General features: G+C 34.1%; 1 protein-coding gene across 7 annotated transcripts in view; it reads left to right on the forward strand.

Annotated features, from left to right (window-relative positions):
• The first annotated feature begins 1,617 nt into the window (after positions 1 to 1,617).
• Positions 1,618 to 15,398, forward strand: part of LOC128221916 (uncharacterized) — a 40,043-nt gene continuing 26,262 nt past the window's right edge. For 2 of the 7 annotated variants that reach the window (XM_052930594.1, XM_052930600.1), the window contains exons 1-20: positions 1,618 to 1,736; positions 2,922 to 2,977; positions 3,216 to 4,073; positions 4,449 to 4,604; positions 4,826 to 5,200; positions 5,823 to 5,865; positions 6,346 to 6,417; positions 7,178 to 7,348; positions 7,849 to 8,073; positions 8,976 to 9,098; positions 9,381 to 9,464; positions 9,688 to 9,762; positions 10,164 to 10,277; positions 11,217 to 11,333; positions 11,628 to 11,744; positions 12,072 to 12,251; positions 12,940 to 13,032; positions 14,189 to 14,314; positions 14,668 to 14,748; positions 15,157 to 15,276. In XM_052930594.1, coding sequence (XP_052786554.1) covers positions 3,531 to 4,073; positions 4,449 to 4,604; positions 4,826 to 5,200; positions 5,823 to 5,865; positions 6,346 to 6,417; positions 7,178 to 7,348; positions 7,849 to 8,073; positions 8,976 to 9,098; positions 9,381 to 9,464; positions 9,688 to 9,762; positions 10,164 to 10,277; positions 11,217 to 11,333; positions 11,628 to 11,744; positions 12,072 to 12,251; positions 12,940 to 13,032; positions 14,189 to 14,314; positions 14,668 to 14,748; positions 15,157 to 15,276 — 2,815 coding nt within the window. In that variant the 5' untranslated portion in view covers positions 1,618 to 1,736; positions 2,922 to 2,977; positions 3,216 to 3,530. The other 5 variants (XM_052930596.1, XM_052930597.1, XM_052930598.1 and 2 more) reach the window with 5 other exon arrangements.

Raw genomic sequence — 15,398 nt, forward strand, 5'->3', positions numbered from 1 at the left:
AACTTCAGAGATGTTCTTAACGTTCACAATTAAGAGGGGAGGGGGGGGGGGTGGAGTCGGAGGGGGGGAGGGGCAAATTAGGGCGTTCTTCTCCTCACCAGGAATCAAAATTATAGGCTCAGCACGTGTAATGGGGGTTCGGACCTCCCCAAAGGAACATTTTGGCTAAGTTTAGTCTTTAATGGTGCATTTTGATGAGTTTCCGACCGCAATTGCACATAGATACTAGCCGCAGTGACACAGGATATGCGTTTTATCAGACATGTTTCATGATTTCTTTTGGTATTTCTCTTTCGTTGTTTTAAAGGGTACCAGTATTTTGGTGCCCGTTCTGGTTTACCAATATTGTTGGTCCCCTTTTGATTTTCTTTTGTACAAGTTGCATTCCTAGTAGTAGTGGTGGTGGTGGTAGTAGTATAGTAGTAGTAGTATAGTAGTAGTAGTAGTAGTAGTAGAAGTAGTAGCAGTAGTAGTAGTAGGTGTGGCAGTAGTAGTAGTAGTAGTAGTAGTAGTAGTAGTAGTAGTAGTAGTAGTAGTAGTAGTAGTAGTAGTAGTAGTAGTAGTAGCAGCAGCAGCAGCAGCAGCAGCAGCAGCAGCAGCAGCAGCAGCAGCAGCAGTAGTAGTAGTAGAAGAAGTAGTTGTAGTAGTAGTAGTAGTAGTAGTAGTAGCAGCAGCAGCACCACCACCAGCAGCAGCACCACCAGCAGCAGCAGCAGCAGCAGTAGCAGTAGCAGTAGCAGTAGTAGTAGTAGTAGCAGTAGTAGTAGTAGTAGTAGTAGAACTAGTAGTAGTAGTAGTAGTAGTAGTAGTAGTAGTATCATAAATTCAATATTGGATACTTTTCCATGGCTGTTGTAATTCAAGATTGCAATGATATAACGTAAATTAAAATACAACCTACATTTTCAACCAACGAAATTGCAGATTGGCAATATCATTAAGCATTATGCCTAATTCAATAAGAAGTTTCGCAGTTCCGCCTTCAGCCACTCATCCGATTCACACTCCCTGCGTCAGATTTTGCGTAGCGAATGTGTCAGCCAATGAGGTTGTATTCAAAGTCAGTAGGATGACCTGAAGTAACATCTTAATGATTAAGAATGGCTTGTTCGTTACGCTCACTCCATCCAATTAATAAGATTCTACATAATGTCATCTAACTATTACTTGCGACTAAAGACAGAGACATCGTGGTACATACAGCGCATTGACGATGATACAATAGAATTAAACAAATGTAGTGTTCCCGCTACCGTTTAGATGTCCCTATGATTTGTAAATATTGATATGAAACACTAGCACCCGGCGCCGGATTTACTTTTTATTTCAATATGGGGGAACACGTAATACAAAATACGCCAAAATTGCACCTTTTCGGACACAAAATTGTTCAAAAGCACCCCTGCAAACATTTTATATCAAATACATTTCGGTTCTGAGGGAGGGGCGCAAGTCAAAAGGTTACGCTCCCTAAGTAATTCCCCTTCTAAAATGTAATCCTGGGTCCACCCTTTGGAAAATAAATAGCTTACAGCCATTTTCCTTTTCAAAACGGACCGCGTTTATATCAGGTGATATTTCTGTGTGACGTTACAAGCCACGTGATATGCTGAGACTATCGATATAGGTTAACAGGTAATGCAGGTAATGCATTTCCAATTGCGTATTTGATTATGTGAAAGGAATTAAAAACTTTTATTATTGAAACATATATATCTTTTAGCCATACGGAAGACGTATGTATATTTGTTTATTATTTGAGTTAATTGACTTCGTTATTTAACAAGTAGATCGATACAATAGACATTAATAAGGATTTTTTAAAACGAAACTTAAACGTATTAGGGAATTTCCGTAATCTCGACCATTCCATGCTATTGTATGAAGAGAATCGTACGATTAGTTTGTTTATGCACATTTGTTCTTGAAATTAGTGTTGTGTTTTAAATGTCCGTTTTTAAAGTATGAGGTATCCTAAATATACGCTAAATACATACAAATTATATGAGAAATACACAATAAATATCGACTTAACTAAGCTAAGAAAAAAGAGGTCAATTATATGACTGTTTTTTTTATTTACATGCACTTCGAATATAACAGTTTTAGAAAACTTGCAAATGCCTGTAAAAACTTAAAAAAACTAAAGCTGTCACAGAAGTGACGAATACCCCCGAATGCCACCTAGATACAAAAATGGCAAACTATGTCTTTGAAAAGAGGCCATAACTCCGAGGTTATTGTACACTGCATTTCCACTTATCATGCTAAACCATTGTGTGTTGTTTAGTTCAAATCCATTGAGTAATTTAGAAGTTACGCTGCTGACAAGAAAAGGTAGCAAATGGTAATAATTATGTACTTAGCTGAAATATAATTATGGTCCTTGTACACTGCACTTCCTCTCGTCGTGCTTAACCGTTGTACAAAGTTTAATAAAATCTTTTAGTTTTGAAGTTATGCTCCGGACAAGCAAAAGTAACAAAAGGCAATACTTTTGTGATTAGCTAAAATAGAGCTATGGTTCATGCACACTGCACTTCCCATCATTGTGCTTTACAATTGTATGAAGCTTAGTTAAATTCCATCAAGCAGTTTTTGAGTTATGTCCCGGACAAGAAAACAATGCCACGGACCGACAAACAAATATACCACAGGGTCGCTCCAATATACCCCTCAATCCTCGTTTGTAGAGGGTATACATATCATAAATATATTGTTTCCAAAAAAGGAAGATCGCACAAACTTAGATGCCCTTGACCCTATTTATAATTTCAATCAGAAGGGTAGTTGGACCTGTAACTGTTTCATACCATGTTGTAAATGACAACACGCCAATGGCAACAAGCGTAGAAGTGAATAGCGTTATGATGAATCCGCATGATAATTATAGCACTTTTAAGTTTCGCTTTTTTGTTAAGGTTCCGAAATAAGAGTTGACCCATAGAAGAAAACGAAGAAGACATACACAAACAAGGTAAAATACTTTAATCTTAACTTTTGTCTAGCTCATGCCAGAAATCGCAAATGTCACAGTCTTATATAAAAAAGCTTATACATTTCTTTCGTTGTTTTAAATAAAACGTTCTACTGGTTGAATATAGATACAAATATTTCTCAATCGATGCGATTCGTTTAGCAGATGGTAAGCATTCCACATACATGTAATTATTCTTAATTATTGTGTTTGTATATATTTGTTTTCTTCCTGGGAGACATAATTCATATTTACCCATGGATTAGAAGATTGAGACGTTGCATGTGATTCGAAAGTAAACACTACATACATTATACACTCATGACCAACATTCTTGTGTTTGCTTTCGACAACACTTAGACCTGGAATATATAATCTGCATATGGACTCTACAGAACTGTGAACACAATGGCAAATAGTTAACGAGTTTTTAAATTGATGTCCAAATATACATGGCCGGTACAAACATTTGCGGTCACTTAAAAATGGCAAAATATGTGTCGATACGTTGTTCAGTGACTTAAATAGTAAACACATACATTATTAAACAAGTATGTCAAAGAAATTTGAAGATAACGAACAGTTTCGTAATTGGATCAAGGGAGTGCTTGGTATTGATTGTCTGCATGATGGGCTTGTCGAATTTGTTGACAAGGAAACAGAACGCCAATGGGGCATTAACGTTCAAACAATACAAAACAGATGCAAACTTAAGTCGTTTGATTGTAAAGAGTGCACGATTGTAAACCTATTACCAGACCACGCAGGTGGTTCTTGCTTGAATAAAAATCCAGATGAATGCAATTGTTCAAAAAGAAGAAAAAAGAATAAAAGAAAATGTCCTTTGAATGGTGCATGTGGAATATTTTATGACATGGTGATTGGCGAACATGTTAAGAAACAACCGAAATGGGACAATACAAAGGTCGAGAATTGGCGAAACAACCATTGGGAATACGCCAAATGCTTCATTCCTGGTCACGGACACATCGATGACGATACATCTGCCAATACCGACACAGCAGCTTTGCTAAGCATTTGTCTCAACAACAATGACATACGTGGACTACTGGGGGATCCTGGTACATTAGAAAAGGTAAACTCCTATAACATTTGATCGCATTGATTCATCTAATTGTACTTGTACAAACTTACTTTTGAGTTAAACATTTTCTTCTAAAAATAAATTCATAGCAAACTTCATCTCAAAGTTTAAAATGGAAAAAGTAAACATGGTAACACAATCTTACATTTTGTTCTAATAGTCTCAAGCTATCTGCTTTCAAACCCAGTACAGCCGGTATATTTTAAAGAAATGCTTACTAGAATCATGGAAGCCACAACTAGCTTTAGTATTGACATAATGTGCTTCAACTAATTATAATAATACATGCGAAAATGATATTAAATAATAAACAACAATATGGTTATGCTTTTTAACTTAATACATATATGTGATTACACATTTCAGTCCAAATCCAACAGGAATGAATTGCTTCACTCCGGAAGGATGGAAATTACAAAAGAAAAACTGGCTGAAGTGCTTGCAAATATGAAGGCTGTGCTATCAACAGACGCTTTTTCTGGTTACGCTTGTGCCAGATTAGCAATAGACAGCATTGAAAAGGTATTATTATTATTATTATTATTATTATTATTATTATTATTATTATTATTATTATTTTAAATTGAAAATTAAAAAATAAGCAAGCCCATATTTAGATAGTGTCCGATGTCTTTATACATTAAACCTACAATTTCCCCTGAAATGCATAAAAAGGATGCGAGATTTCATTTGATATGTTGCAAATTAAAGGTAATATAGAATGATATATATTGCGTTTTTAGCTAGAAAGAGATGAAATCAAAGTTACGATTCAAACAGATATTACAGCTAGAAAAACAGCCTTAAAATCGATTGTATCTAAAAAGAAAGAAATTGAAAACGAAATAAAGGACAGAGAGGATGAAGTAAATAAAGGGATTGAAGGGGACAGAGAAAACAAAGATTCTGGAGAAATGTCAATTAATGATCTGTACAAAGAGACAGCAAAACTAACGAAGGCAGAGGAAGATCATACCACCAGCATTTCGAAGCATTTAAACACATTAAAGGACGAGGTCAAGGCGATGCAACTTTCCATTCAAAATCACGAGGATGACTTAAAGGCTATAACTGAGGGACTTTCTTCGCAGAGCTGTCTGCTGAAAACAATGAGACAAGTATTATAATTATTATTTAAGTATTATTTTGCACACAAATCTGTGTTTCGATATATATATATATTTCTTAGAGCTAACAGTACTGTACATAAGACGGTAGAGATTAATTTACACTGGCCACCCGTAAGAGATAGCCCCTGTATGTCTCCAGATCACACGGACTACCTTTAAGGTTGAAGTCACTGCGGAAAGATTTCGGAACTCCTCGGCCATTTTTTTATCGAAACTTTATATACTCAAAAATTGGTATGTTTAAGTCCGCTGCAAGTAGATCGCGTAGTAATTTTATTTTGCAGTTAAAGTTAATGACTTAACTCTTGGTAATCTTAATTATGTTTTCAATAATACACTTCACTGGCAATCAATTTAAACTGAGATCAACAAATATAAGCTAAACTACTATATTTAATTAATGATATAATTCAAAATTTTGCGAACTACTTCTACTGATGTACCGGCATACATCCGAGATTGTTTTCGATAAAAATGACCGATGAGTTGCGAATGGATTTCGCTACATTTGGTCGCTATGCATAAAACTAAACTTAAGCGTACATGACTGACTGTATATTTGTTTTAAAGTTGCTGGTACAAATTGTTTGATTATTTTTCATTTATATAGGACCAGATAGAGCACGGAAAAGAATTAAAAGATACGCATGAAGGTAAATTTTGTATTTCATATGCTTTCCTAACATTTATGAGTACATGCATAATATATAAGGTATTCTATTATGTGCCATTTAATACATATTTCAATTTAATACAATACTGTATTAAACTATGGTAATTTTGTATCTTTTCTGTAACGAGGTTTTATGATATATTGTTTCAAACAGCTACGATGTGAGTTTGTTTTTGTCACAAGGTACATGGTCGGCCAAGTTAAATAATTATGTCTCGGTAAAACATTTGACGCTAAATTTGTAGGGCGAAATGGCGTCAATGTCGAGATATATTACATAAGTGTAATATAACAAAATACGAAGTGGTCGAATAACCCTCGAAACAAACAGCGTCATATATATGAAATAACATATTACACTGTTTGGTTTATAAAATAATAATGTGTTAATATAAATGAACTGTTATCATGTATTCGTTTTCTATAGTTTCATCCTAGCAACTTATGATCTAAATTTTAGATCTGAAGAAAGTTTTAGTTGGAATCGAAAGTTTAGGAAAGACGAATTTTGTGAAAGAATTTCCGCTTCCACGTAAGTACATATATATGTAAATCTAGGGTTGCAACAATTTACAGACGTGGATATCGATGATCTCATTGAGCTGCAGCGATGTTACAATAACAAAACTGTCCAACTTAACAGTTAAAGTTATACATAACAAATCAGTAATCCTTGTTATTTATTATTTGACATGTACAGCCACTAGGATGGTATAATGGTTATGTAAAAATGACAGAAAAAAATCCATTTAAAACAAATGCCACAAAGAAGAGTATAACAAACTTCAAGTCCAAATTTTCTTTTTACAGGTGAAAAAAACGTACATTAATTGATTGTATAAGAAAGCAGTTTACTAAAATGGATCACGATTATGTCAAGATAATGATAAGATAAATAACATTAATACTATTCATTCATAATCATTTTGTATTACAGCGTCCAAATGTTCTCATTTTTTTGAAGGTATTTAAATGTATTATAAATGGATAACCTATCCAAATACTAAAAAAGTTAACAAAAGTTTTGATATTCAGTCCAAAGGGTTTTCGGATTGTCCAAGATTTCAATATTTCACTATGTATATATATCGTTTAAATTCTGGTCATTCAAATTACTAAAAATTACCATTATTTTATATACAAATGTCTGGTAAATGCAAAACGGGAACTAATAAACTAAACACTGAGGCGACTATATACAAAGTACACAATTAATAGATGCACACAAAAGTCTTTACGTATATATACGTGTACAAGTATCATTTTGCAACCTCCTAATTATCTTTTTAAAGGTATACGGGTTGTTATGGTCGTGAAAAATGTTGACGGGACAAAAGAGAAAATAGTGAGCGAGTTTTTAGTCGAAGTTGGTAACAGCATGCGGACAAGCCTTTCTGTTGCCAACAAGCAATGGGAGCCAGTGGAAAGGGTTTTCCTTTCTGTCCTGCACGATTTAAACGATGGTTTGTATACAATGTTAAGATTTCCAAGGAGTTTAACGAATAGTTTCCAAAAAAAGGTACCAATTTAAGTACATAATCATAAACTTGTTCTACTTGATCCATCAAGCTTCCTCAGAATATACGTTTAAAGAAATATTACGTATTACATTCAAGCTAATAATTATTAAATTTTTCAACTGCATGTTTATATTTTTAAATGACTAACATATCAAATCTTAAATTGCCCAGTCACTGCTCTGGTTGTCAGTTTCCATAACACTGCTTATCATTAATTTCCTGTGTAACGTCAGCTTGTCCAGAATAGTTCAGTGACAATACAAGGCACAATTCGCCTGTCCTATTTTACACATTATGGCTATCTTTATCCGGTCTTTGAGTACCTGAAAATACTAGTTTGTGACTCTCGTTCAGTGTCAGCCTTTACCTTGTGCCTCTAAACCGGGTCTATATTTCAATATTACAACATGGCATAGCTTTTCATTGTGTTATTCATTTTGAAGGTACGGAAGACGTGCTGGAGCTTGAAAGCGAATGCGTAGCAATTTACATACAGTGTTATTCCCTGCAAGCTCTCGTTCAACTTTGTCGAGAGGCCATGCATGGTGCTCTAACGAACCGCTTTCGGCCAGTTGAAGAAGAAGTCCTAAAAATTCATGGCTTTAGTCAGGTCCGGTTCGAGGTTGTTATCTTTGAGAAAGACTTCTTGTTTGTAACAAGTACCATCTGTGAGTATATTTGGACACAAATGTATAGTATAATATTGCAAAATTACATGTATAGTCATGAAATGATAAGTTTTTTATAAAACCGAAGACCAGGCTCTAATTTATCGAATTTGTTACAAGCTTAAGTAGCGGCATTAATAGTAGACTTAGCCTGATTTCTTGTTATCAGGGACTTAAAGCTGCACTCTCCCATATATTTCATTTTTACAACATTTTTATTTTTTGTCTTGGAAAGGGCAATTTTTTGCGTAGATATCTGCAAACCAATGATATAAGATTACTGACAAAAATCAGATCGTAGATTTTCATATTTCCGTTCGAAAATGAATTTTGAGAGATGGTAATTATTTCTATTTTTTATTAATTCACCATTGTTACTTTTCTGAGACTACAATGCTAATATAATAGGTTATTAGGTTATAGGTTATAGGTTATAGGTTAATATAATAGGGTTACAAATACTGCTTTTGAATCCGGGAAGGTTGTATTCAACTCGAGTGGATATTTGCAGATTCGAATTTTACTAGGCGTAAGCCGAGTGAAATCAAAATCTGCAAATTCCGCGAGAGTCCAATACGACATTCCAGATCAAAACTCAGTAATAACAATCCATTTAATATATACACTACTGGTTAAATCACATAAAATACACAAGTTTCATAACAAATGTCATTTCATTGATGAACTTTTCTGTTCTATGGCGTCATTTAAACATTGCACAATGATACGTTTATGATATGACGTCAGCAAAGTGAAATACGACTGTCTTGCACTCGAGTGAAAAACGGACTACAGACTTTTGGGATATGTATTCAGATTGGACTAATGACGGATATATAATTTAATGTATACTAAATAAAATAAAACGTTGTATTGTTGTTATATTTCTTCAATTTAAACAGTGCGAAGGGCCAAAAATAAGTTGGCGATGCTAGATAACAAAACACAAACGGCAGATACCTATGAACACGTGCGTAGATTGCTCAGTGTGCATATGCCTCCACATGCGGGGCCATGTAATGAAGGTATCGTTTATTGTGATCTTTTATTTTTTGTTAGCAACATTGTATGTAAGTATTTGATAAATATTCTAGTTAATTAGTATGCGCCTAATATCAGTAAATGTTATAACATATTAATCTTTATATTCATATGTGTAGTATGAGTAATATTTGCAAGACTTTACCTGGTATGAGGGAGTTTTCTGTCCCTAAGAATATCGATTGTCTTCGTTTATTGTGTCGAAACTGTTTGATGGATATATTACTTGTTTATCATCATAATGGTGTCTAATTTTTACTATTAAGCCTCCGATGATCAGAGTGAAGGTGATGGAACAAGTGTGAATGACTCTGAAAAGGATTATCATGAGAAAAACGGAGCGAAAACAGGTAGATTTTTATTGAATATGTAAACTCGACATTTACTAATAACTTTTAGAACAACCTTTAGAAGTAAGTTGTCATTTACTTTAAGTTTCAAAATGTTTTGTAGCATAAACACATTGTCACATATATACAGGGATAACAACATCTTTGAAATCAGTTGTGTTACAGTGTTAAGAAGAACATGAACGGTTCATATGTTAAATGCTTGTGGATGACCCTTTTTCAGACAATTATTCAAGTGAAACAAGTCATTCAGAAATTGAAGATCTGGCTGACGATGAAGAAATTGCTACTTTAGAAGGTGTCCTTGCAAATAATTCCTTTTATAAGCATTTGTTCAGTAAAATGATATACTGTATTTGTATGGTAATATCCTGATTTTGGTTAGAAGGAGCACATCTTTACAGCGCGGATGTTAGAACTATTTTCATAAAATAGTATCAGTTAATGTTCGATCAGTAAAAATCGTTTTATGAAATATAAAGCTATAAACACATCTTCTTTGTAATCATGTCTCTTTTTAGATATATCCATAACTATGCTTTAAACATCAAATAACTAAATCAGATATATGTTAAAGACGTTTGCAGAAAGAAATACGTGTTTTAAAAATTCAAAGCTTTCCATTTTATTCTCCAAAAAATACTTTTTTTAAAATACTTTGTATTCATGTATACACATTTACTTTTACATGTTTTACAGATACCTGCAACGTTCAAGAATCCTCAGAATTCCAGAGTGAAACAGAGGAAGGAATTCCTGACGCAACTGAACACCAGTATGAGCTTGGGTCTGTTACTATAGACCGGACAGAAGGTACTGCATACAGTTCTATCTAATGGACCACTGGTGTCATATATTATTGAAATAATTAATTCAATTTCATGCCACCATATAGGCATCTTGTGCAGTGATTTTTTGGACCTGCCTATACCATGCAAATTGGGAAAAAGGTCGACTTTTGGAAAAAATACAAAATCAAGGCAAAATAGCTAATATAATGGAAAATATACATTTGTTTTTACTTTTTATGCATACATTATGCTGTGTAAGAGTAAATCTTGTCAAGATTTTATTTATATTTCAAGAAATTTATTGCTTTTTTATTCATAAATGTTATCTGCGTTTATCCGAATCAAATAATGCTTTTTTGTGGAAAAATGCAGTTTTTCGCAAGGGGAAACAGCCTTTAGTAGGCATCTAATTGCACCAAAAAATCACGAATTGTGCCATAAATGAAATTACAGAAATAATACCTTTTAAATCAAAGATATATTTTGCCTCGAATGTAGTTGGTCTTGGGTAACCATCATTCTCACTCTTAATGTCGACACGTGTGATAAGCAATTTTCTGCCTCGTTCTGTTTTGTCATATTTATCTTCTGACTGAAAACATTAGTGAACATAATTGAATTGCTGATGCAGGGGCAACGTTCATTTGTTTGACGACGCCCCAGGAATATCCATAAACATTAGGATGGGGTGGGGCATAGTGCACGGCCAAGATTATATACACTGGTTATAGATATCCTGGTCACACGGGACCATAAGTGGTTGTTTCATTTGTGAGGCGGGTCTTTAAACCTTCAATATCTGGGTTGAATATGGAGTGTATGTGTCAGCAACGTTGTATACATGTGTGTATGTATTAATGTAGGCTGCATATTTTTCATGCATATGCATTATATTACCTAATGTAAAAACGCTGCTCAAGAATAATGTTTATGTTTCATGCAAAAAATGTATATGTTTCAGAGACAGATTATAGAGACGAGATATCAGTCCTACAGAAGGGATCCGTGAATCAGTTATCTCCGACAACTTGTCCTCTTCCTAGCTGCAATGATGATATGCTTGAAGATGTGGCATGCGGTAATAGCTACCTCACCTTTGATAAGTTACACATTATATTCACGTAGGTTGACTATTTAAGCATGTGGCGAGCTTTTTTGTGATTCAAAAAGCCAGGAGAAATCACGAACTGTTAAAAATAAATAAGTACAGAATTAATCTTAATGCAAAATTGGTCGTTTTGGTCGACCTTTTGCTAATGTCTTGCTTAAGAAATCATATGAGCTATATCAATGACAGTTGCCTTATATTGAAACCTTTGCGCGTTTCTCATTTTTAGCGAAAAACATTTGCTATCTAAATTATATTCTTCAGAAACAATCACAACCGTTGAAAGTGAGTCAGACGATGAATCTTTTGCTGCGAAAGACCCACGTACCGATAACGCCCATGTGCTTGACTACAAGGCAAAGGGGATTGAATCTTTAACTGGTATAACACGTTTCAAATGCATACCTGGTCTCACTTTTATCTTAATTAAACAACTTCATTTTGTTATGTATGTAGGCTCATAAGTTTCATCATTTACAAATGTCATTTTTACAATAATTAAGCTGACAACGCGAATTCTTACCCTCTTGGTTCACAGATCTAAAGAATTTGATTCTTGGCTTTGATGCATGTAAGTGGTGAATACAAACCAATCAAACTAAATGAATATTGAATTACCTAAACATTTTAAACCGTCTCAAACCACAACTATCCATGCAAATCTGGTTACCTGTAATAATTTAAACCTGTATACATCTCTTTAAATAGGGACAGTCACACATATGAAAGAAACACCATTTACTCGGGATGAAGCTGCAATAGAATCATCAATCGACAAAAACGATGTACCATGCAATCATAACGAAGTTGGCACAGCGTTATCAGCGGAAGTTGGATTAATGCCTAAGCATAGTTGTGAGCAGTCTGGGATTGAAGATTTAACTGACGGTACTGAGTTTTGTAAAACAAAACATCGTTCAATTTAAAAAAAAATGCTACGATGTCTATTATCAGTTTACAAGTTCATCTGATTCGTGTCAACATTACGTTTTACTTCTTATAGTCCCAGACATGGCCATTCGATGTTGATTTTAAAATTGACTCTACCAAGTTACTGTTTTAGAATGTCGTCTATGTTTGTAAAATAGTAAAAAAAGGAAAGTTTCTAAAGGTTCGGTCATTAGGATAAATTTCAACATTTGGAACTTGGCTTTTTCGAAGATTAGAAAACTGAGAACTATAAATGGATTACATATTGGTCAAATAATTGATAGTATTAACTTTCACCTAGGTGCCATTTTAAACTAATATGCTTGAAAGGGAGAAACGAAAGTTTTATTTGATCAGGGTTTTGTGTCTCAGAAGAAGACAAAAGTAGCTAAACAATGATAAATGTATACACATCGTGATTAGTATCTTAAACCGATTTCATGTATTATCTTCCTGATAACGTGACTGCCTCCACTTGACTGATGTTGCTGGGGCGTAACATACTTTAGTAATAAAAACCATAGGATATCACCTGAATGTACATGCAGTCAATCAACGGTTGTATATTGTTCTATAATTTAATTTATTGGTAAATGATGACAGCTAAAGACGTTAACCGTAACATAATCGCCTTATAACATTACAGAAACACACGACTACTCTAAAGCTGTCGATGAAGAATTAAAGACCGATCCCTGTCTATCTCAGTATGCAACTGAAGTAGACGAGCGCGCAAAAGGTATTACGACCTAGTTTTCTTCGTTACATTTTGAGAGATAAAATGGTGTATATTGTATCAGTCTGTAAGGTGCATATGCGGTTAACATGCGGATCTGAAATGTTCTGTTAATTTCAGTTGACAAAACGAATGTACTTAATAACTTTTTATGGATACACATACTCATAACACGTTCTCTTTTTCTGTGAATGTAGCATGGAATAGAATGTCTGATGGTATAGAATGTCTCCGAATGTCTAATGGTAAAGAATGTCTCATGGTATACAAAGTATTTCACGGGGCGTGCAAATTTGAGGGACAAAGGTGCAAAGTATATCTAGCCACGCCACAAAATAGGTTCGCTTTAGGACCAATCTAAGTGGGTGACAACATGAAAAACTGATTTTTGTTGATTTTCCTGTGTGTTATTGTAAGATGGAAGAAATACATGTATACGATATTTAAACACATATTCATTTAGAGGGTTTAATAAAAAATTGAGTGCCCCATGCTTTTCATATTTGGTTTTGTGCAGCATCAACCAAAACACGATCAACTATCTGTTTATTTTGAGAGATAACTGTTTGATCTTTGAGCATTTAACAAAGCTAGCACGAAACACGAAAAGAATGACCAAGAATAGGGCTGTTCAAATATATACATTTAACTAGACGCGCGTAACACATAGGGTGACAGTCAACCGATCCATTTGTTTACACTTTCGTTGTTAAAACTTATATGTTCATATTATTTTACAGTTTTACGAAATTGATCTTTCAAGTAATGTATCCCAATCATTAACAACCAGAGATTGTGACTTAAACCGTAATTGGCGAATAATTTATTTATAATGTCTTATAACTTTTCGTATATAAACTATTCATGATGGTTGACAATTTACAGACTGTTTTACAAATATCACCACGTACAAATGTTTTTCTCACAAAATATTTGCTAACACATGCAACATCCTTCATGCTATTTCATATGCCTTTTATAAATGTTCGTGCCAGCCTATCTTTGAAGTTATATGATGAAAAATTTAAACAGTGGGTAAACATCTTAAATAAGTTTTAATCGAATGTGGCTTGGCGTCTTTATTAGTAAAAAAGTATAAGATTGACAATATTTAGATTGAAAAAGTTACATTCTATAAAACGGTATATCTTTTAACCAGGGTTAATAACTGGCTTTACGGAATCACCATGCAATCAGAATGGAACTATCAAAGATTCTTTAGCGGCAGCTCACTGTTTACCATATCACGAGTCTGATGAGGTTGACGTTGAGGATAACACAAACGGTAGTTAAAGTTTTAAAACATTTGCTGTTGTGCAAATTCAGGCATGAAATATATCAGGGTTTCGTTGAAGTCCTTTTAGTGGGGGTTGGGAAGGAGCTTGGCTACATAAATGCTGACTATCAGATATTATTCGTTTATCATAACCTTTTAATTTATTTCTAGCACAGGATGGTTTAAAGTCTGTTTTATTTTTAGCCCCTTTCTAGTAATTGTTTCAAAATGAATAAATACCTCCCGTGACACAGTTGAACATGGAGTTTGTACTTCCTATTTTAGTCTTTATGAATACATGCCGTATAGTATGTTGGCTAATTTCCAACCCTTTACAATTCAAACAGTAATTATTTTAACAGAATCGCCGCCTGCCATCCATGAATCACCAACATCTGCCTTACTGCCTATGCGCGAATTCGTGGTTGATTCTCAGAGGAAAGGTATTTGCAACTTGCAGCTAGTATTTTCTTTTACCGATTTCAACATATAATCAATGTAATGAGGTTTTCTTTAGTTACGTACACGAATCAGTTTTCTAAAACTCAATTTATAATTAATGTGTTCATGTTATAAATTTTGCGCTAAAGCATTGTTTCATAAAATGACAGCTCACTAACGGTTTTTGTACCGAATGATAGACATACATGTCTTATCTTATTGCAGTATAAAAGCACACTTGCAATGTGACGTTACTGTTACCATTTACGATGATTAAATTTATTACAATATCCTGGAATCATAATACACATATTATTAATTTATTATATGAATATTGAACTTGCTCAAAGTGATAATATTGTATGACACATGTGTTCATTCGTCTTTATATGCTGCAGTTGATTTTACAGAGATGTTCGGCGAAAGCAGCAAAACATCAGTATCAGAAATTTCCACAGAACTTGCGTGTTTTACATCAACCGGCATTCAGCCAAAGAATGATGTTGACACTGTTGACGATCAGGCGGAAGGTATGGACACACATTTGCCAATCATTTCTTATATAACATGTTGATTTATCGTTCCTATCCATGAAACTGTATCTATACCCATAACTCCTGTATAGCGCTACTAGATATTGAACCCAAAGTGA

The sequence above is a fragment of the Mya arenaria genome, chromosome 16 (assembly GCF_026914265.1).
Source record: "Mya arenaria isolate MELC-2E11 chromosome 16, ASM2691426v1".
Taxonomy (NCBI): Eukaryota; Metazoa; Mollusca; class Bivalvia; order Myida; family Myidae; genus Mya; species Mya arenaria.